This window comes from Ptiloglossa arizonensis, chromosome 8, assembly GCF_051014685.1.
Source record: "Ptiloglossa arizonensis isolate GNS036 chromosome 8, iyPtiAriz1_principal, whole genome shotgun sequence".
Taxonomy (NCBI): Eukaryota; Metazoa; Arthropoda; class Insecta; order Hymenoptera; family Colletidae; genus Ptiloglossa; species Ptiloglossa arizonensis.
This window is the reverse complement of record NC_135055.1, coordinates 5,598,300-5,620,088: the sequence shown is the minus strand read 5'-3', so window position 1 is coordinate 5,620,088 and position 21,789 is coordinate 5,598,300. Positions and strand designations below refer to the sequence as shown.

General features: G+C 39.1%; 1 protein-coding gene across 7 annotated transcripts in view; it reads left to right on the top strand.

The window, feature by feature from the left end:
* LOC143150551 (sodium-coupled monocarboxylate transporter 1) overlaps positions 1–19,011 on the top strand; it is an 86,774-nt gene extending 67,763 nt beyond the window's left edge. For all 7 annotated transcript variants that reach the window (XM_076318921.1, XM_076318919.1, XM_076318918.1 and 4 more), the window contains 4 exons: positions 2,104–2,278; positions 4,412–4,563; positions 5,690–5,830; positions 14,946–19,011. In XM_076318921.1, the coding sequence (XP_076175036.1) occupies positions 2,104–2,278; positions 4,412–4,563; positions 5,690–5,830; positions 14,946–16,092 (1,615 nt within the window). In that variant the 3' untranslated portion in view covers positions 16,093–19,011. The remainder of the gene's footprint in view (positions 1–2,103; positions 2,279–4,411; positions 4,564–5,689; positions 5,831–14,945) is intronic.
* Positions 19,012–21,789: the final 2,778 nt, after the last annotated feature.

The window sequence follows — 21,789 nt, the reverse complement described above, 5'->3', positions numbered from 1 at the left end:
TTACTTGAAGTATGTTATCCGTATAAACGTTGCGAGCAACTCGCAAACAGTTCAATATTCAACTTGCAAGTGTAATCGTAAAATAAAGATAAAATAATTTCCCTATGTTTAACGATACGATTTCTTTTAAACGTTCTAAGTAATTGATCGTGTTTTTTACACGAGTCAGGAATATTTCAATAAAATTGAATATACATACCTTTAAACGGTAGATAAACATTTCATAAAATCGCGTAACACATTTTTAAAAATAATTTTCCAAAGTTATATAATATTTTATAATCTGTCATCCTGAACGTATCGACTTCGTGGCGCGAAAAATAAATTCTCGTAGAAAAAGAAAGTAGAACGTCTAACAGGTGTACCTACTCTTTGATCACGCGTCGCGACGACGTCTCATTATAATTTGCCAGTAAAATTGATAAGTATTGGTTTTTTCTTTGTTTTTCTCGTTTTAATGGCGTGAAGCTTGGCCGAACCTGAACCCATCTTCTTTAACACAATTTTTCGTTTCTGGCTATCATTGAATCCTAATAACTGTACGACACTAGAATTTTTTAAATAATATTTATCGATAATTTCGAAACGTTCATTTTATCTTGTTATGTTTAAAAAACACAAATCCCTGATCTGATGCAATCTACAACATTTGTCGTTAATACAGAATGTAATGTAGAGTCACATCTGTCGAGTCTGTTATCTTATTTCAATCTGAATATATTATACGAAGTTTGATCGATACTATAATTACATGCAAATTAATGAAACAGTACACGGTACAGTTCGCATTCTCTGACATAATTTACCACACAAATTGCTTTCAAACTTTCCGTCTTTAAAATCCATCGAAAATCCGATTAATATCAGTACGAAAGAAAAGAAAAAAAATTAATGGACAAACGTAACAAATTTTATTTCCTCTTAAAATAAAAATTTCTTCTCATTCTTTGATTTTTTTCCCAAGCTTTATAATTTTCTATTTCCAAAATATCGGAAACTAATTCGAGCCGAAGGAAATCCTAATATCGTTCGTTCCCAGAGCGGAATACCGAACGAAATATCAACTTTCGCGAGGAAAGGAATCCCCCCACCATCGCTACATGTTTTTCTATCGAAATGACGACACGTGGCGGTTCACGAAAAAATTTACATTTGCCACGTACACGGTGCTCGAGCTGGTCGATACGGTTCGGTTCTCGAAAATCGAAACTGTTTTCCATTTTCCGTTCGCCACCCAAACCCGCCATAAATCGAGCCAAGCTTCGCGTTGGGACGTTATGTTTGCGCAGCACCCCCCCCCCCCCCTGATGAGGAGATTGGTTCGTACCGATGCGTCGCAATGGAAAAATTAACAAAAAGAATTTCGTCCACATATTGGATATGTCCATCTTAATTTTCATTCTAAATTATTACCAACTTTAGTGATTTATGAGTTTTTTTATATTTATTTTTCGATTAACATTTTTCGAACAATATTTATTTCGATCTTTCGACTCCTTGGGCCTCACTCAGAACAGATAAAGTATATTGTTAATAGTAAATTATACAGACACTTAGTAGATACAATAGTATCGGTATACGATAAAGCTACAACATATGGCTAATTATGTAATTATTCTCATTTATCAGAACCAATTTTCCAAGTTAACAAAATAATACGTAATTTCGCGCTTTGTGTATTTTTACCACTGTATAAATACTTTCCTTTTTTTAAATATTTTAACTATATTTTCTTTTAATTTTTTTATTTCGAAGGGCCATTCACAACTGTTTGCGTAAAATATTAATTTTCTTTTTTGTTGAAAATAATAGTTGCACCCGTTTGAAAATGTAGGTGCAAAAGGAATTCGAGATCGATCGTCGGAGTATTATTACTTTCTTTTCGAAATAAAATAATAAAAGAATTCCCATGTATCAATGGATTAAGATGACCGGTACTCAGTGTTCAATTGAGACAGGCAATTGACTCGGGTTATTTAAAAAAATGTCGCACTTTCGAAAATTGAATGGGGCTTCGATTCCGCGCGAGCCTTGAGATCATCTTCACGCTTAACGATTATGTCCGGTTGGAGCAGACCTCTTGTAATTATGCTAATTTCCCAGGTTCAAGTCGAAGCTAGTCAGATGTCTTGCGAGCTTCTCCTACGTGATACGCAGCCTGCTGAACTTGGCCGTCACGATATTCACGCCGTGTGTCGCTCTGAAGGCTGTGATCGGGCTGCCATACTGGGCCAGCATCATCGGGATCACCACGATCTCGGTCATCTTCTCCGTGATGGTACGTACGGCATTGAAAAGATATATTCCCTCGCGGAAATCGAATCGCATCGTCTGCATCGGGAAACTTGTTCCACGAGCGTCCCAGACGTTGACGCACGCGACAATTTTCGTAGCGTGTCGTCGAAACGACGGAAAATCTTTTCTCTCTGTTCCATGGAACGCTTGAAAACTCGTGAAGCTTCGAATTCGTGACGTGAGAAATTTAAAAAAGATTAAACGTGTAAACACTGGAACTGTCATTTTCCAAAGTCGCGCGAAATAAACATTAAAATGGTTTCATCGGAGATAATAAATATTTACCAGTATTCCAGGAACACGTTTTCATAGAAACTCGATTATTTACATCTCGACAATTATCGGGTATCTACGTTTAATATTGCACACATTGTGACTAGGATCCTGTCTTTTATCATCCCGCAAACGCGTGTTAAAATCGGAGAGTAACAGTTAAGATATTTGTTTCATATAGGGCAAGTTATATATATAAATTTAATTATTTATATCTGGACAATTATCGAGTATCTACACTTAATATTGCACACATTGTAACTAGGATCTTGTCTTCTATCAAACGTGCGTTAAAATCGGAGAGTAACAGTTGAGACATTTATTTCATATAGAGTAAATTTCATATAAACTTAATTATTTGTATGTCGATAATTATCGGGTATCTACGCTTAAAATTGTACACATTGTGACTGGGACCATGTCTTCTATCATCCTGCAAACGCGCATTAAAATCGGAGAGTAACAGTTGAGACATTTATTTCATATAGAATAAACTTAATTATTTGTATGTCGATAATTATCGGGTATATACACTTAAAATTGTACACATTGTGACTGGGACCATGTTTTCTATCATCCTGCAAACGCGGGTTAAAATCGGAGAGTAACAGTTGAGACATTTATTTCATATAGAATAAACTTAATTATTTGTATGTCGATAATTATCGGGTATCTACGCTTAAAATTGTACACATTGTAATTAGGACTCTGTCTTCTATCATCCTGCAAACGCGCGTTAAAATCGGAGAGTAACAGTTGAGACATTTATTTCATATAGAATAAATTTCATATAAACTTAATTATTTGTATGTCGATAATTATTGGGTATATACACTTAAAATTGTACACATTGTGACTGGGACCCTGTCTTCTATCATCCTGCAAATGCGCGTTAAAATGAAAGGGGTAAGTCGGTGTTCCATTCTTTGCAAGTTCTTATCGAAGAGTGGAGAATCTAATCGATAGCACCCGATTAACGCTGTAATTTCGCGCGCCGTGACGAGACGGAGAAAGCTTTCTCGGGTTTGAAACTTTTAAATCGTCCTCACGAGGTCCACCACATTTACAGGGCATCAATTATTCAGAATTTGAGAGAGCAGGCTGTTTGCCCGTTCGAAGCACACTTCCGGCCGAAAGGATCGTAAACACGACACGCGTGATCGTAAAGTTTCTCGTAAAGAGAGGGTAGGGGAACACGACGCCTGAAAGCGGCGCCATTAATTCGCGCGCGTCGCGGCAAGGTCATGTTTTAATTCGTCGTCAAATCGGTGTTTACGCGCGTCATCGAGAGTGGTTATCAATCGCTGTAATCCAATTAGGATCGAGTTACTTGTAATAGGATTTTGTTAGATTGATCCTATCAGGTGCGTTGTAAATTACTTTCCGATCGAGCTTTCCCTTCTATCAAATTGTATTATAAACACAGTGACAACAGAAGTGAATTCTGTCAAAATGCACGAAAATTTCTCAAGAGTTTTGAAATATTTGAACGTTTTTATTATTTTCTTTTTGCGTATTATACACGAATTGAAATACCTCATAAGAATCAATTATATTCCATATAATGTATAGAAAATCGATATTTGAATTATAAATGATTTGTGAAGTACTTCATTTGTAAAAAATTACATTGTAGTTACATTGCAGTGTAAACACCAATGGTAGTAAAAACTTCCGCATTGTATGAAATAATCTTACAAAGAAATCTCAAAAGAAGAGATTAGAAAATAAATGATATAAATTTAGTGACTCGACTTCAATTCAGTTACACGTTGAAAATGTTTCGATTGTTTATTTAGTAGATCGAGGATAAGTGGAAAAAATTATCGTTTCTCGTTTTCAGGGGGGACTCAAAGCAGCCATTCTCTCAGATGTCATTCAAGGTGTGACGATGATGATGGTCTCGTTGGTGATAATCATTCGCGGAGCAACTGATATCGGTCCCGATAAAGTTTTGAACGTGACGTACGAGCGCGGTCGATTGGAGTTTTTCAAGTAAGTGTAAACATTCAAATCGAGCTTACGAAACCCGAGATTCGATGTTCACGAATATCGATCCATTCGAAGCTGGAGGTCATTTCGTTCAAATTGAATACAAATACTCCGTTTCGTGTACTTGCTAAGTATTTGTTATTCGATTGCATTGAATTTACTGTGTTTCGTATTCCTCTAGTGTTTTTAAATACGTCAATACGTTGACTGCCATGTTGTGCACATTTAAGTGGAGGGAAATATAGTTTTCATTTTAATTATTTTTTATTTAACCATTTCATTCGCCGTATTATAAAAGATACTGGATAAAGTTCAAGAACATTGCATTCCGTACAAACAAGGTGAAAGGGTAAGGGTCAGCGAATATGGTTGGTCTACAACTTAACCTAATTGAGCTTGAAAGATAATAAATACGATAGCACGTCCAAACTTACTAACGTATTAGTAATAAATAATACGAAAATATACGTAATAAATAGTACGAAATAAATAATACAGTGGTTCATAAATAATATTCATGGTTATAAAAAGGTTTTAAATTGAACACACATATATATCAAATTCTATTTCTCGATCGTAAAAATATGCTGGGTCGAAAGTATAAATTATGAACAAATCGAGATCGATAAAAATTGAACGAAATCGGTTTGCTAGTCGACGTGTTAAAGCAAATACTTCATTATTCCGCTTGATTACTCGATTATCCTGCGCCGTGGAATAGGGGGATGTAAGTTGAGTTTAAATGTAGGAATACCGTGCTGTAAACGGGGTTACTTTGCACTTCAAGGCGACCCAGTCGTTCCGTCATTTAGCTACGGAAAACCAGGCGGCAGTAGTAATAAAATTACCCTGACATTCATCACGTCGTTCCAATTCAAAACACCGTTCGTATGAGGGAACAAAGGAGGAGGAACAAAGTAACCCCGATTTACGGCGCGGAAATGAATGAGGTACCTGTAGATTAGCCTCGATCTACATTTACTTCGAAACTTCGTGAATGGATAACGCGGTGCCACCTTTCTCTTCGGAGTGCTTCCTGTATCGGGGGCACCTCAAGAAGAACAGTTGCGAACTCTCAAGAAAATCGTCCCAAATTCTCGCGACTAATTGGCCCGATATTTGCTTTCAGTATGGATCTGGATCCCACACTACGAGTGACAACTGTGTCGGCAACGTTGGGTCAGCTGTTCATGAGCTTGTCCATCTTCGGTTGTCAGCAGAACTTCGTGCAGAGGTACTGCAGCATGACTAGTCAACGGAAAGTCATTAAGTGAGTACAAATTTGGCTAAACACAGTTATCTCTGTACAACTGATACGAAATTGAGCTCACTAGTTTATTCCCTCCAGTAACGAAAATTAATATTTTTATACTTATTATTCTACCGTCGTGAGAGCGACACCGATCAATTGGTGGCATTCTTGCGATTAAAATGAGTCCAAACACGACTACAATCGGAGTATTTTTAATTATATCTAATTGGAAAATTTTCGAAATTTTGGTTTTGATTCGAGTAAGATGCGATTAAAAGTAGTGCGATTGTGGTCGTGTTTGGACTCATTTTAATCAGGAAAATATCGCTAATGTGTTGGTTGTTCTCTCGTGAAGATATCACGAGATGTAAATTTTAATGTTAATTAAAAACACTCAAAATTCGATTTTATCTCAATTATCGCAAGATTTCTATATTCTCCGATCACTGATTTTTGAAGCAGTCTTAATTAAGATTACATGGAGGCTTTAGGATTTATAAAGTGTACACTACTCGCTATACTGTGAGTGAGAATTATATAAACAATATGGGCTGTAAAACGTAGTGAGGGCTTTAGATTTTCTTTGGTACTCGACGTGCAAACAATTGATCGATCTTTCGATATTTTTCCTTTGATGTTCACGAAAGCTATTTCAGGTATACTTTATCTTAATATCACAGAAAGTTGAATATTCTTTTGATGATCCTCGACTTTGCTCGAGTCGCTTGATGGGCATATTTTACTCGGAAAAATAAGAAACTATTTTACTGCCTGTGGTACCGTAATCGCTGGAGTTAAAAACCGATATTATTACCTGGATAACTGTTTTACTTTTATTAGCAGCATTTGTATAATAAATAAAACATTTCGTTTCTACCTGCTAGAAAAAAAAAGTCCTCATCCGTTGTTACAGGAAATATTCGTGTATAATGCCGAGAGTATGTTGAATAACGAAAAGTGCAGTTTGAACGAATGTGAGGAACAGCTAATGTGTATTACAAGCGTGCAGGTTATAACACACGGTGGCAAAGTATTGGAAAACGAAAGAAATGAAACATTTTTGTGTAGAAGATAAACAATACTCCGCTCCATATTTTATAACCTACACACACATAATACATATTAACTGTTCCCCACAATCGTTCCAACTGCACTTTTCGTTATTCAACATACTCTCTGCATTCTATGCGAATATTTTCTGTAACATCCGATGAGGGCCTTCCTTTTTAAATAAAAGGCAGCGAAACAAAATGTTCCGTTTGTTATACAAATATCGTCGAGAAGAATATCGTTTTCAATGATATTGTAATAATAATAGCGCGTATTGAGTGGAGGAAGAAAGGAATGCATAGTATTGAAGATAAGTATACGTTACAAAGGCAAGGTACATTTATATTCTATTATTGACCTAATCTCAAAAGAGTATAATAGGAATAAAGTAGCGTACGATAAGAGAAGAAAAAGGAAAAGGTATGAATAAAAAGTATGAATACGAAGGTTAACTAGTTCATCATTACAAGACGAGGGGAAAAAATGTCTGCTATTGATCTAACCTCAAAAAGAGTGACAAAAGAATAAAATAAAATCTGTGTAAAAAATTTTTCTACGAAGATCAACGAATTAAACATTTCAACAAGGTTATGAACAAATTTATTGACATAGTAAGAGAGAAAGAGGAAATTGCTTTAGATATAATTCCATTCTGTTTGTTTATAATATGTGATCGATGTTAGTAATCAAAAATCGTTCGCAACTCCAGCACGATTAGTTTTTCGACCCATGTCGACTATAAACATTTCTCACACCGTTCAACGGGAACCGAGTGCACTATCGCGTACACTGGCGTATACATTAGCAGTAAAATTGCAAAATTCTTCGAGGAACCGGGCGTTTATCCGAAATCTGCACCGTCCTATCCGCAATTTCGCCCGAAATTACACGGCTTTCGGGACCCGGCTGTGAATACAGAAATTTCCAGAACCACGGTCTCCCCTCGTACGGCTTCGAAGCACGCACCCCATTAGCATTTTACGCGTCAGATATGTAAACAAGTATCGCGGAGATAAACCGACGCGTTACGACGTGCAAAGATTAGCCCCGGAACACGCACGAGAAAACGCCCATTTCGGGAAGGTTTATAGGCAGGTAACAAAACCGGAGAACAGACCCCTCAATTTATACACGAAACCGGACAATCGTTTGACACAATTACGATATCAACGTTGCTCCCCTTTCTCGACCCTATTGGACAGTCTGGTACTTTCGCTCGAGTATCGAGAATTTTCTCGTTTCTTCGTTCCGTGAAGGAATAATTGAACGAGAATGGCGAGTAGTGGGCATGTATCTTGTCTAATGTAATTTGATTCGAATATCAGTATTCGAGTAATGCTCGAGTTCCAGTATTCAAGTCTCGTGTACTTGAATATTATCATTTGAATCTTACGTGAATCTTACGATTCGAATATCAGTATTTGAATATTGTTAATCGAATAGAAAAGTGTTCCTGTACTTGCGGTAAAATTCTATACACGCACTAGTAAATACTGGAACTACTTGTTGAATCGCACAATTCAAATGCTAGTTCAGAAGACCGCGTTACGCGCCTAATATTCGAATAGTCGAGTACTCTAATTACGTTCGAGTAATCGGCTACTCGAATTATATTCAAATAGTCAAATAATCGAATTATATGCGAATAGTCAATACTCGAATTATATTCGAATAGTCGAGTACTCGAATTTTATTCGAATATTCAAATAATCGAATTATATGCGAATAGTCAGTATTCGAATTATATTCGAATAGTCGAGTACTCGAATTTTATTCGAATATTCAAATAATCGAATTATATGCGAATAGTCAGTACTCGAATTATATTCGAATAGTCGAGTACTCGAATTTTATTCGAATAGTCGAGTACTCGAATTTTATTCGAATATTCAAATAATCGAATTATATGCTAATAGTCGAGCACTCGAATTATATTCGAATAGTCGAGTACTCGAATTTCATTCGAATATTCAAATACTGAAATGATACTCGAATAGTCGAGTATTCGAATACCATTCGATCTGTACTCCCCCGGTACATTCGAACCCTCGAAGTGTCCAGAATATTCAAATACAAAATATCCGACAATCCGCCTTAACCCTACTTTAAACTACACCAACCCTCTGCGCATCTAAACCCTCGTTAAAAGTATTCTACAATTCCATTCTCTCATCGAATTTCGCAACGAAACTTCAGGGACGCATTTTGAAACAGTCGATTGTTCGAAAACTGTATCGAGAAGTTTTCCATTCCATCGACCACCTACACGCCATGACTATCCGCCCTTCAACTGTCACGTTCCCGAGAATAAAGAAAGTCGTCGGTCAGATGTCGCGCGGCCCGTAAAAACGGGAACGCGTCTCGCATTCTCGAGTGTCCCGTATTTGGAATCGGGGCTTCGAGTTGTATCTCGAGAAGTAAGGGGCATGTGGAGGAGAGGGTCGTGACGAAAGTTTGCGAATCACTTAGTCCCCATGTATACACGGAATAGACTGTTTCCCCTTGAGGTAGACAGACATGATGAAATCCTTCCGGGGGTGACCCTCGAACGAAATTCGGACCCTCTGTGTCCCCCACCCCACCCGTCATCGATCGTCGGTATCTCCTCTCGAATTCGTTTCATTTTCTTCACCGAGTTTTCGCGCTTCTCCTCGTTGCAGAAGAGTCAATTGTTCCCGCGTGACTCGAGTAGTCAGTTGACAGAGAGTACAGTGGGGGGCTGCCGCGCGTTTCAATTAAAAGGTCAACCGTGCAGGGAGTTCTCGGTCGTAGTGAGTGAGTCATCGTCACGCTGCTCGAGACGCAGAATTTTTGCCTGCCACTTGTTATCTTATCGGTTATTATTATGATCCGGTGGCATGCGTCGCGTGACGGTGCATGATAACCAGTCACTCGGCGTTATGCAAATCGTTACACTTATCGGGCCCGTTATTTTCATTTCTGATTGGTCCGTAATCGCTCCCTGCCAACCCCCCTCGATGCTGGTCGGTGTTTATCGAAAACGCGGACAAACAGTTCGTTTCGCGATCACGTATCGATCGGCAGGAGGGTTGGTTCGGAGTTAAAAAAAAACTTTTCATTTTCCCCGGGTCCCGAATGCATACAATCTTCGTAAATATATTAATTTACGATGTGTACATTTTTCGAAATATCTGACTAAAATTTTCAAATTCCCACAGATACTGAGTGGATTTTTCATGAATATACTAATTCATGGTGTGTGAATGTTTATAAATTTTGAAAATCCTCCGAACAAATACGATTTTTATGAATATATTACTTCGGGCAGTTGTGAGAGATAAATTCGAAAAAATATCCTCGGATAAAGTTTTGATTTTTTCCTTGGATTCTGGATAGAGAACATTTTATTTACAGGGGAATCTAGAGTTTTGAGATTGTTGATCGATCGTATAACGAACGTTCCCCCGACGAATGAAACCTGAGAAAGACTCGGAATCTTCGTAAATATATAATATTAATTTACGATGTGTACATTTTTCGAAATATCTGACTAAAATTTTCAAATTCCCACAGATACTGAGTGGATTTTTCACGAATATACTAATTTATGGTTGTGAATGTTTATAAATTTTGAAAATCCTCCGAACAAATACGATTTTTATGAATATATTACCTCGGGCAGTTGTGAGAGATAAATTCGAAAAAATATCCTCGGATAAAGTTTTGATTTTTTCCTTGGGTTCTGGATAGAGAACATTTTATCTACAGGGGAATCTAGAGTTTTGAGATTGTTGATCGATCGTACAACGAACGTTCTCCCGACGAATGAACCCTGAGAAAGACTCGGAATCTTCGTAAATATATTAATTTACGATGTGTACATTTTTCGAAATATCTGACTAAAATTTTCAAATTCCCACAGATACTGAGTGGATTTTTCATGAATATACTAATTCATGGTGTGTGAATGTTTATAAATTTTGAAAATCTTCCGAACAAATACGATTTTTATGAATACATTACTTCGGGCAGTTGTGAGAGATAAATTTGAAAAAATATCCTCGGATAAAGTTTTGATTTTTTCCCTGGGTTCTGGATAGAGAACATTTTATCTACAGGGGAATCTAGAGTTTTGAGATTGTTGATCGATCGTACAACGAACGTTCCCCCGACGAATGAACCCTGAGAAAGACTCGGAATCTTCGTAAATATATTAATTTACGATGTGTACATTTTTCGAAATATCTGACTAAAATTTTCAAATTCCCACAGATACTGAGTGGATTTTTCATGAATATACTAATTCATGGTGTGTGAATGTTTATAAATTTTGAAAATCTTCCGAACAAATACGATTTTTATGAATACATTACTTCGGGCAGTTGTGAGAGATAAATTTGAAAAAATATCCTCGGATAAAGTTTTGATTTTTTCCCTGGGTTCTGGATAGAGAACATTTTATCTACAGGGGAATCTAGAGTTTTGAGATTGTTGATCGATCGTACAACGAACGTTCCCCCGACGAATGAACCCTGAGAAAGACTCGGAAACGATTCGCGTTTACCGAGGTTGCGTGAACGAAAACGTTGATAACGAGTTTATGACCGATCGCGTCGGTACTCGACCTTCCTTAGATCGCAAACGTTGGAAATGTGAACAGGGAGTAGCATGTCCTTTGGATCGAACCTAACTATCGCGTTCCATCAACTGAACTTGAGGGCTGTTTGACGCGGCAGATGAATCTTTCATTTTCATCAAAGTTAATGGCTGTTTACTCGGCGTTAGGTGGTTCTAAAAAGTAAAACGACCACTTTGTGTTTTCAACAAAATTTTGAAGTTTCTCAAGGTTCTGAATAGACCAAGTTTACATAAATATATAATTCGAGCAAGTTGGTGTACACGGTTTGAAAACTATCTAAATAAAATTCTAAAGTTCCTCCACCTTTTCAATAGAGAAAATTGGTCTACAGGAGAGGCTTGAATTTGAAGATTTAGTTTAGTCAATGGTTTACTTTTCAGAATGTTGTTACTGTAATCCAATCTACAAGAGAGACTTGAATTTTAAAATTTAATTTAGTTAGTAGTTTACTTTCCAAAATGTTGTTATTGTAACCCAATCTACAAGAGAGACTTGAATATTTTAATTTAATTTAGCTAATAGTTTACTATTCAAAATGTTGTTACTGTAACCCAATTTACAAGAGAGACTTGAACTTCAAGATTCAGTTTAGTTAGCGGTTTAATTTTCAAAATGTTGTTATTGAAACTCAATGTTATCGTACACTTTGTTTCACAATTAATTCGTCTTCCACTTTTAAATTATCGAGCTCCCTGCAATTTATGTACGTCGCGGGAAAAGTGCAGCTATTAAGTTCCTTCCCCTCCTTCCCTTGCAGTACATAACTGTAAAGTATTAAACAATTTTAAAAGCTGCAGTGTAAAACGTATTCGATGTTCAGCGCGCGCGAGAGTACCGACTCTTTTCATTCGATATCGCGGTGAATTGCACGATTGTCGTGGTAACGAAGCATTGGAGCTCGTTTTTCACCAGTGAACACCTGCGGTGAAAAGGCAAACGCTCTCGTCGAAAATGATTGGCGAAGTTACGTCCGGTCATGACGCGCGATGAAACGAGAAAATTCGAAACGAAGGAAACTCTCCCATATGCCCGCGAGCCGATTATACGTACTTCCGCGGTTTTGGAATTTCGAGCTCGTGAATGACAGAAATTAACAGAAACTCGTCATTCATTCGTGGTTGCAAATTAAAAAAAAAAAAAATGAAAACTCACCAAATAGAAAGTTCGAAACATTTTGGGCCCGAAACAGCTCATTGTTCGTTCGATTGTTTCTTTATTAAGAATGATAAAAAAAACAAATACTTGGACTATTTTACACAAAGTTTTAGTCCCTCCCAGATTGATTTGAAAGCTTTTCTCGTATTTTTATAAATAACAATTCTATATAATAAAGACGGAAAAAGGTACAAGAGGTAACGATCATTATGCACGAGTCGATTTGACTCGAAATTTAATCAGATATACTAATCACGAAGAAAAATATAAATATAATGTTCCGTTGATATCTTCTCAGCCATTTCGACGTTATCGTGTCAACAGACGTACACATATCTACATAGATACATTTACGAAACGATATATTCTTTTAAATAGTCGAAACGTGACCAGCAGATCATAAAACGTATTTTTCCGGAATTTCTTGGCGATTGGAACGCTTCTCTTGTAAGCCCGATAGTAAAAATCTCGCGGCCACGTGGAGGCGTCGCCATTATTCGTGGTTTGAAAGTCTTCGGAATGGAGAATAAAAATAACGATCGAATACAATTTATTTTGCCAATTCGAATGAAATATCGACGCCGCAGAGCCCCGCGGAAATTTTCCCGCGCGGACGTTTATTAGAGTGTAAATCCGAAAAATGTCGCAACACGGTGTCACGACAAAAACGTTCGGACAAATGAATTTTTATTAGAATATAATCGCGGCACGTCGCGATAAAAATGTCCCAACGAATGGATTTTTATTAGACTATAGTATAATCGCGGAAACGCCGCGTGTCGAGCCACGCCGGAATGGCCGCATTTTGTCATCGTACCGCGAGTTTATTGCACGGCTTGGAAAGACACGCGTGTCGAAACATTTTCAGATAAAATTTTCATCGGGAAAATGTGGCGATAGAAAACGGAACGTTTCGCTGTACTCTTCGTTGCGCAAAACTCTCGATCGTTGCATCACGATCTGGAAATCTGAGATACTCGAATGATTGATCGAGAAGTGGACTTTCAATGCCGCTAGGATTTTATTTCACCGGTGAAAACAGTTACGAGTCGTTTTTAACAAAAATCCCTCTTAAATAGTTCACTGAGTAGAATTATCAACGCGTAGAATTACGTAGACAATTCGCTAAGAACGGTTCACTGAGTAGAATTTTGACAAAAGTGCTCATCGGAGTTACAAATTCCAATTAGAGCGGATAAAAAGAAGTACTCGATAATAAAAATTTCAACGGGCATAGAAATTGTAAGAAATAAAAATATTATTATCTAACAAGAAAAAATAATTCGTGCTCCAAGAGGCTGATATTATATACAGTGCTCAATGCAAATTGAATTGTCCGTTCAAGGTTACCGAAGAGTTACCCTCGTTTCTCTGTTTTTTTTTTGTATTTCCTTGCAAACTATCAGACACGCGTTCTCCGTAGTAACAAACCTTCTAAAAACGATACTAAAATTATTATTACATTGTTCCTGGGGAGCCCACGAAGACGTGCTTACGACCCAAGGCTTATTGTTATCCTGGTTTTGCATAAAGATTTTTCTATCTTGAAATGTTTTCCAATTCGCGAATTTTTGTTCCGCACTTCCCGGAACCACATAATCAATGAGTCCTTCCCCGTAACAGAGGGGACGGGGTTAAATGGCACGCTGCCAAACTTTTATCGATAGATACTCGGCCCTGGCTAAGGTCAACACTCATCTCGTATAAGGAACTGGCATACGGTTCGCGTTGATAAAATCTACTCGCCTCGAGAGTTCGTCCGATTTCTTACACGAAAATAAACATCGATCGACGAGTGGTAGATATGAATTAATTAAATCGCTATACGATCCGTGAATATCTCTCACTTAAAAACGGTCCTATAGTCGATCAAGAGGATTAGCGATTGATGTCCGGAAAAGGAATGGACAATATATGAGATTTTTTTTTAAGAGAACCACTCGATCTATTGAACCAAAATTTTCTGCGTCTGTTAATATACTTACGAAAACACTGTATGAATTTTTTGGTGCAGTTTACTTTAATAATAAACGAGTAGTTAACAATATCCCAGAGCCGTGTTGAAAATATCATCCTAATCGGTGACTATCTTATCTAGTGGGCGTTCGAGTCAAAATTAGATTCAAATTAGATTCGATTAGAATCGAAAGATACTGTTTATTATTTCACATGAGAGTAGTCTTTGCTTCGACTGGGAGAAGTATAGTAATGTTATAAAAAAAATTCGTAACGGTACCGCTAGATAAAAATAGTAGATGATTCAAGAAATAATCGTTAAAGAACTGAGCATCTTTCAAATATTCTAATCGAGACGTTCATTAATTGCAGAACGATGCTGGCCAATATGCCGATCATTTTCATCCTGTTCTCCCTCTCCTGGGTGGTGGGGATGTCGATCTTCGCAAACTACGCGGACTGTGACCCCCTCTCTCTGGGCTACATCTCCAAGTTCGACGAGATCGTGCCTTTCTACGTGGAGGACAAGTTCCTGAACGTGCCGGGTCTTCTCGGTTTGGTGATGGCGACTTTGTTCAACAGCGCGTTAACACTGGCAGTTTCGAACCTGAACTCTCTGGCCACGGTCACGTTCGAAGACTTTCTCGGTCAGATACCTTCGCTGAGAGACTTGAAAGATAAACAACAGCTACACTTCATCAAGCTGATCAGCGTTATCTACGGAGTGCTGATAGTGGGCGTGAGCTTCTTGGTGGCGATGCTGTCCGGAGTGATCGAGTCGTCGATGTTGATGACGTCAGCCACATCGGGCCCGTTATTGGGCGTCTTCCTATTGGCCATGCTGGTACCGTGTGCTAACTGGAAGGGGGCTGCCACTGGGATGATCTTCAGCCACGTGACAACGCTGTGGATCACCTTTGGGCATCTCACGGTCAACACCAAAGTGGAGACGTTGCCACTGTCCACGGAGAACTGTCAAAACGACACATTCTCACCGTGGATCACCCAACCGGGGCACCTGGCCTTCGAAGACCCCTATATAAACGTGAATCAAAGCCAGGATCACCTGGTGGTCGAAGCCATGGGCGAGACGTCCGCCATGAGCGGCCTAGAGTACCTCTACAGAGTGTCCTACATGTACTACGCGTTGATAGGCAGCATGTCCACGGTAATCGTGGGTATTATCGTGAGCCTGATCACCGCTGATCCGAAACGAGACATGTACGAGGAGCATCTGCTTCATCCGCTGGCGGTGAAGATGTCGAGATTCTTCCCAGGGAGGCGGAGACTGTACGCGAGTAGCACGCGGCTAAGGAACGAGCGGAACACGGCCAACGCGACCTCCTCCTCCTCGGTGACCTCGATCGCGAACGGTGTGGAAAAGACCTCCACTCTCCAGGGAATCGTGGATGATAATGGGAAGCTTTTCATCGACAACGGTTACATCGAGAAACTCAATGCTCTTAAGGCTGTCTCGTTGGAAGTGACCAACGAGGTCAACAAAGGTACCAGGCTCTGAGCCGACACCTGGTCGTCGTTAATTCACGAAGGTGACAAGGTGAACGGTGATTTAGAGATTCTTCTGTTCAGTAGTTCGGGCCGTGGACTATCGATCGACTGAACTTTGTTAATTACTTACGATTTGGTGAGTGTCAGCAGGCTGAGAGAGCAATTCGATCTCTAGGACCTGTAGAATGAGGAATGACCAAGGAGTGCCCTTAGCTTTAGTTTCCTATAGAGTCAAGATATTTTTAGATAGCGGTACAATCTTTTTTCACGATTTTACCAACACGATACTCGATCATGTACAGGATGTGAAGAATCCAACGGTCACGGATCTCAGAGACGAATCTATCATCGACGAACGAGTACTTAAGATTCTAGATCACGGTTTTTCGATTCTTCAAAGTATTCTACTCTACCAGTAAAATATTCAAAAGGAACTATATATCGCGAACAAATTGTTTTCTCAGGGTAGTTCGTGTAGAATAGCTTGGAACATTATACGGTTCCTTCCGAAAGTTTTATCCTTCCATCGAGTAGAATACGTAGAAGCGATGCAAACCAATGACCCAGAATTTTAATACAGGCCATAGACGTAACGATTTATTGTACAGTGGTGCGTCTAGTTCCAACGATGGTCGCGTGGTAGCGCTACGCGTTCATCCAACATGGCCGCCGTACACAGACGGTTGTACTCCACTTTAGAGTTTCCTAATAATCGTATCAACGATAGCGGTACAAATTACTAGCTCGAAGAATCGTTACACATCCTATAGGAAGGAAAGAAGTTTTACATTATTTTTTTTTTTATAAATCCAATCTCGAAATTTGCAACGGTTACATATTTTTTTATATTTTAGTCAACACGTTTGTTACACGAGCGTAGGGGCACAGATTCGTGGATACAGAACGAAGCAAAGAAAGAACATTGAGATTACGTACGAACCTAACCTCAAATCTGTTCTCACCGTGTACCATTCTTTTCTTCCACAGCCTGTATACCGTTGAATCGCTCTGTAGATCTTGTCCCGCGTATACAGCCAAATCCATGCGGTTACTTTAATTCGTTATAGAAAGTATATCGTTAGACACGTTCGAGCACAATGTTACAGGGTAGACGCTAGTACAAAGTCAGGCTCGAGGCCTCATCGAGCTGCTTGAGGAATGACACGTGCGCGTGCATACGATGCTAGAACGATATACAGACACATATACGTATACTTACACAGAGTAATTGCGCCAAGTACAATAGATTCCAGGAAGGATGCGTTCTAAGAATTAACCTTGCTTGACTCGGTCAGTTATCTGGGATTGTTTCCCAGAAAGATAGTTAAAACACGAAAATAATTAGTTGAAGCGTATCGGTATTTCTAATAATAAACGTTTCTCCAGTTTCACCTTCTTCGATACGATTTATCATAAATCTAAACAAGAATTGTTTGCATTCACAGAATTGCATTCACCTCGAGAGGTCAAAAGTGAACTCATATTAGGTATAAAATTTCGAAACGATTATCGTCGTAAACATTGATACGCTCATACTGACCGTTTTCGTGGTTTAATTGGTTATCCAATACACAAGCATCAATTGTAATTTTATTATTGCTTCCCGGAGCTGTATAGATACACGGTGGCATTTATCGGCGCGCGCAACAGTGCACTGCGCTGCGCCGCAACTACCGCTGATTCAATCCCCACCACTCTCTCTCGTTTCCTCTTCCTTCGACTTCCTTTTATTCGTCTGGGCAACGAGACTGACGGCCACTTCGATCGACGAACTTCGTACGCGGAGCACTTAAAGTAAACGTAGTTTCGAGTCCACGGAACTTGGCCCTAACGTTTGCGAGCCCGTTTATATTTTCGTTTTCGCAAATTTGCCATACGGATACTGTACGTTATACGTACACGCGCGTGAAATACTCATTGTTTAAAGTCGGGGGCGGGACCATGGGGGACTTCCGGCAGGGCTGAGAGGATTTCTGGTGGGGTGGACTCCCAGCGAAATTATCGGATCTGATCGTGAATAATTTTATTTTATTTTTATCGATTGAACAGTCGCTTAAGAAAAAGGTAAATTACGACGAACGATAATCGTGGACGGTCGATGACTCCGGCACGAAACTCGGGGAGACGAATTTGGTATTTTGGATCTGTTATTTTCAAAATTGTCACGTTTCGACGTTTCTCACAAATGCTAGACTATTCGCAAAATTAATAACAAGATCGCCGCGACGATTGATATTATTTACGATTCGTCCCGATATCTTCGCACCCCCCCTCGAGATACCGATAGGAAATGAAATAAGTAATAAAATTTGCACGAGGATCGAATCGAGAAATGTTCCAGTAACACTGATTTCCCCTTTTTATTGGACGGAATAAATGTTCGCGCGCGTTTGAAAGCGTTTGATGAATCGGATACGAAAAGGATTGACATTTGAATTAAGGTCACCTCGGGGCACGGAGGGAGGGGGGACGGAGATTCTCGACGCGACATGCGCAGTCCTCTAAAGGAACCGCCTCTGCGTGTTAGCGTGTAATGAAAGTATTAAATCGTGATAGGGTTTGCGAGGAATCAAGAGGATGTTAATGCGTTCGTCGCGCAGAGTTTAGGTTCATAATGTCAGAGTTTCTCGCGACGTACGAATCGCTGAACGAATGCAAAAGATGACTGGAACGTGTACGCGTGTGTCTCGCGTGTGTGCCCACCGCCCCGCCCCCAAACCCCCTTACGCTAACGGCGGGGCACCGTTCTCACGATGTTAATAAGTTTTATATGTACTTCGTAGACTAGGCATTATTTTTATAACGATAGCGTGTAGCGGCGTTAACGACGTAGATCGCGTATGGATCTGTATAAGATACTGTGAATATTTATTTTTGTTCTTTTTTTGCATACAAATATATAACGTTTTATAAGTGTTCTGTTGAAGAATTCCGGCTACTTGTTCTTTTTACCACCCGTCGAGTAACTTTTGCGAATAAATTTCACGGTGCGCGGGATCTTTTCAATTTCGCGCCGGTGGCTAGTCATCTCGGTCGATAACGAGGTCCCGCTTGGTCGGTAATACTAACGCGACTCGAGAATAGGGGTGAGTATACTTATTTGTACTTTCTCGAATTTATTCTTATTCGAATGTAATTCAACAAATCGTGTGCATCGATCGAGTAGTTTGGTAGTCAGAATGTTTGAATGGTGTCACGTGGACTACATTTATAAATTACGTTTCTTAAGTTTGTCGTCACGTGGACTATATTTATAAATTAAATTCTTTAAGGTTTATCGTTCTTTTTCAAATTTTATCTTCGTTTAATAGAGTCGAACGATTGTGTTCGAGTACTCAAGTATTCGAATATATGAACAACGGTGTTCGAGTACTCAAGTATTCGAATATATGAACAACGGTGTTCGAGTACTCAAGTATTCGAATATATGAACAACGGTGTTCGAGTACTCAAGTATTCGAATATATGAACAACGGTGTTCGAGTACTCAAGTATTCGAATATATGAACAACGGTGTTCGAGTACTCAAGTATTCGAATATATGAACAACGGTGTTCGAGTACTCAAGTATTCGAATATATGAACAACGGTGTTCGAGTACTCAAGTATTCGAATATATGAACAACGGTGTTCGAGTACTCAAGTATTCGAATACTCGAATACCAACATTCGAATACTTAAACGTTCGTCATTCTTTAGACATCTAAATTAAAGATCTGTTACACCTTATCGCGTACATTAAATCGCTCGACTAATGGTCGAGTATTCAAATACCTCGGCGTGTAATTACATTCTCGTTACGGATTCGCACATTAGATATCGTTATCACCTATCCTCGCCACGTGCATTTCATATACGTTTCACACGGTATAACAGAGACCCCTGCGATCGAATTTCTTCGAAGATTGTTGTAGTGAATTTTATGCAGAAAAAACATCGATTAAAAATCAACGTCTATTCGTCGAGGGGGGAAACCAACCACGAACTCGCATCAATCTCGCGCGCTTTATATCGGAGAACCATCGCCTGAAGTTCGCCAGAAAGTTTCTCACCGCAAATCTATCGGGCGCGTTGGTACCGATAAATTTCAACTTGCAAATTTAGTGTCGCGATTGAAGGATCGAATTCAAGGTGGTTTACCAGGAGATCGACGTTCCTTGAACTCCTGAAAACCAGCCATCCGTTAGATCGACCAATCTGGTCATGTTATCGTCCCTCGCAGGTGTCACGCGAATAATACTTATCCGAATCACGAAATACTTAATAATGTAACTTCCGTGTCGTTTATTCATGAAAAAAATTAGCCATAAACATTTGAACGACTGAGATTCGGGCATAAAAATTATTACAATATTACCTGGACCACCACCCATAGTGACGTCTAAATTTTGACCTTTATTGTTTTAATTCGTAGCTTTCGACCTTCGGTGTAACAATTCTTGTTCAAAACAGTGATTCGCGACGTAGTAAAATTTTGAATAATGAAAGTGTACAAATAGTCGATCCGTTAGTTATCGTGGATAATTTAGAGTACAAATATTTTACTTGCACTCTGCGTGTTTACAGTTATGTTTAAATTATCGATTGAACAAAGATCGGAACATTTTGTCGACGATTTGAATAAAATTACGAATAGTAGAAGTAAAATATTGAAAATTGTAAAAAGAAGAAAACATTGAACAAAGCTCCGTAAAAAATTGGCAAAATTTGAATCGATCGAAATCCAGTCGTTGAATTAAACATTCCATGTGTTGCATCATTGTGTATTTATTCCTTCGAACGATCGTGGCCGGAAACGGAAGGGCAACGCTATCGAGGTGCGATTATCAGTCCTACCTGAAGCATGGGGCGAAGAGGGTCGATTCGTCGCTGCTCTGTTTACCTCCGTTCAAGTCCACGTTTCGACAGTTCGAGACGGAGACATTCGTGTTACTCGACGTCGAGGATCGTCGCCGCGCTCGCCACGGTTTCTCTATCGCGATCCACGGAGATCACAGCTGTGATACGCTCTCGCGGAGTGGTCCAGCGGCGATAGGAGTACAGGTTGATTCTAAGAAGCAGAGACGAGTCTCTTGGCGCGGCATCGATGCCACAGTGTGGTCCATTATGGCGGTGGAATCGAGGTAAACGTGTGGGAACAGCGAACGATTCACGTGGATGAGTGTGCGCGTGGGTAGTGATGGGTTCGAGCAGTATCGAATCACTTGTTTCGTACGAACAAGAAGTTTCATACTTTAGTGATCTTTGACAAAGCAACTGGTGTACTTCAATGGTTTGAAAATATTCGAGCCAAAGATTCGATTATTTTCGGTAGTGATGGGTTCGAGCAGTATCGAATCACTTGTTTCGTACGAACAAGAAGTTTCATACTTTGGTAATCTTTGACAAAGCAACTGGTGTACTTGAATGATTTGAAAATATTCGAGCCAAAGATTCGAATGCCCATCACTATGTTAAAATGTTCGTCAATGATAATACTTTGAATTTATTTTAATCGGGGTGTAGGAACAACAATACTTTAAATTTGGTTTCATTTGGTTTTATTTGGGTGTTTATAAGTATACAATAGCTTCGATACTGAGTTACATAATTCAAATTACGTACATTTAAAATATTCTATCTTATATTACGGGTTGATGAATATCTTTCTCAAACAAGGACCGTAAGCAGGTAATCGAAACATGTCTGAGGAAAATGCGTTTGAACT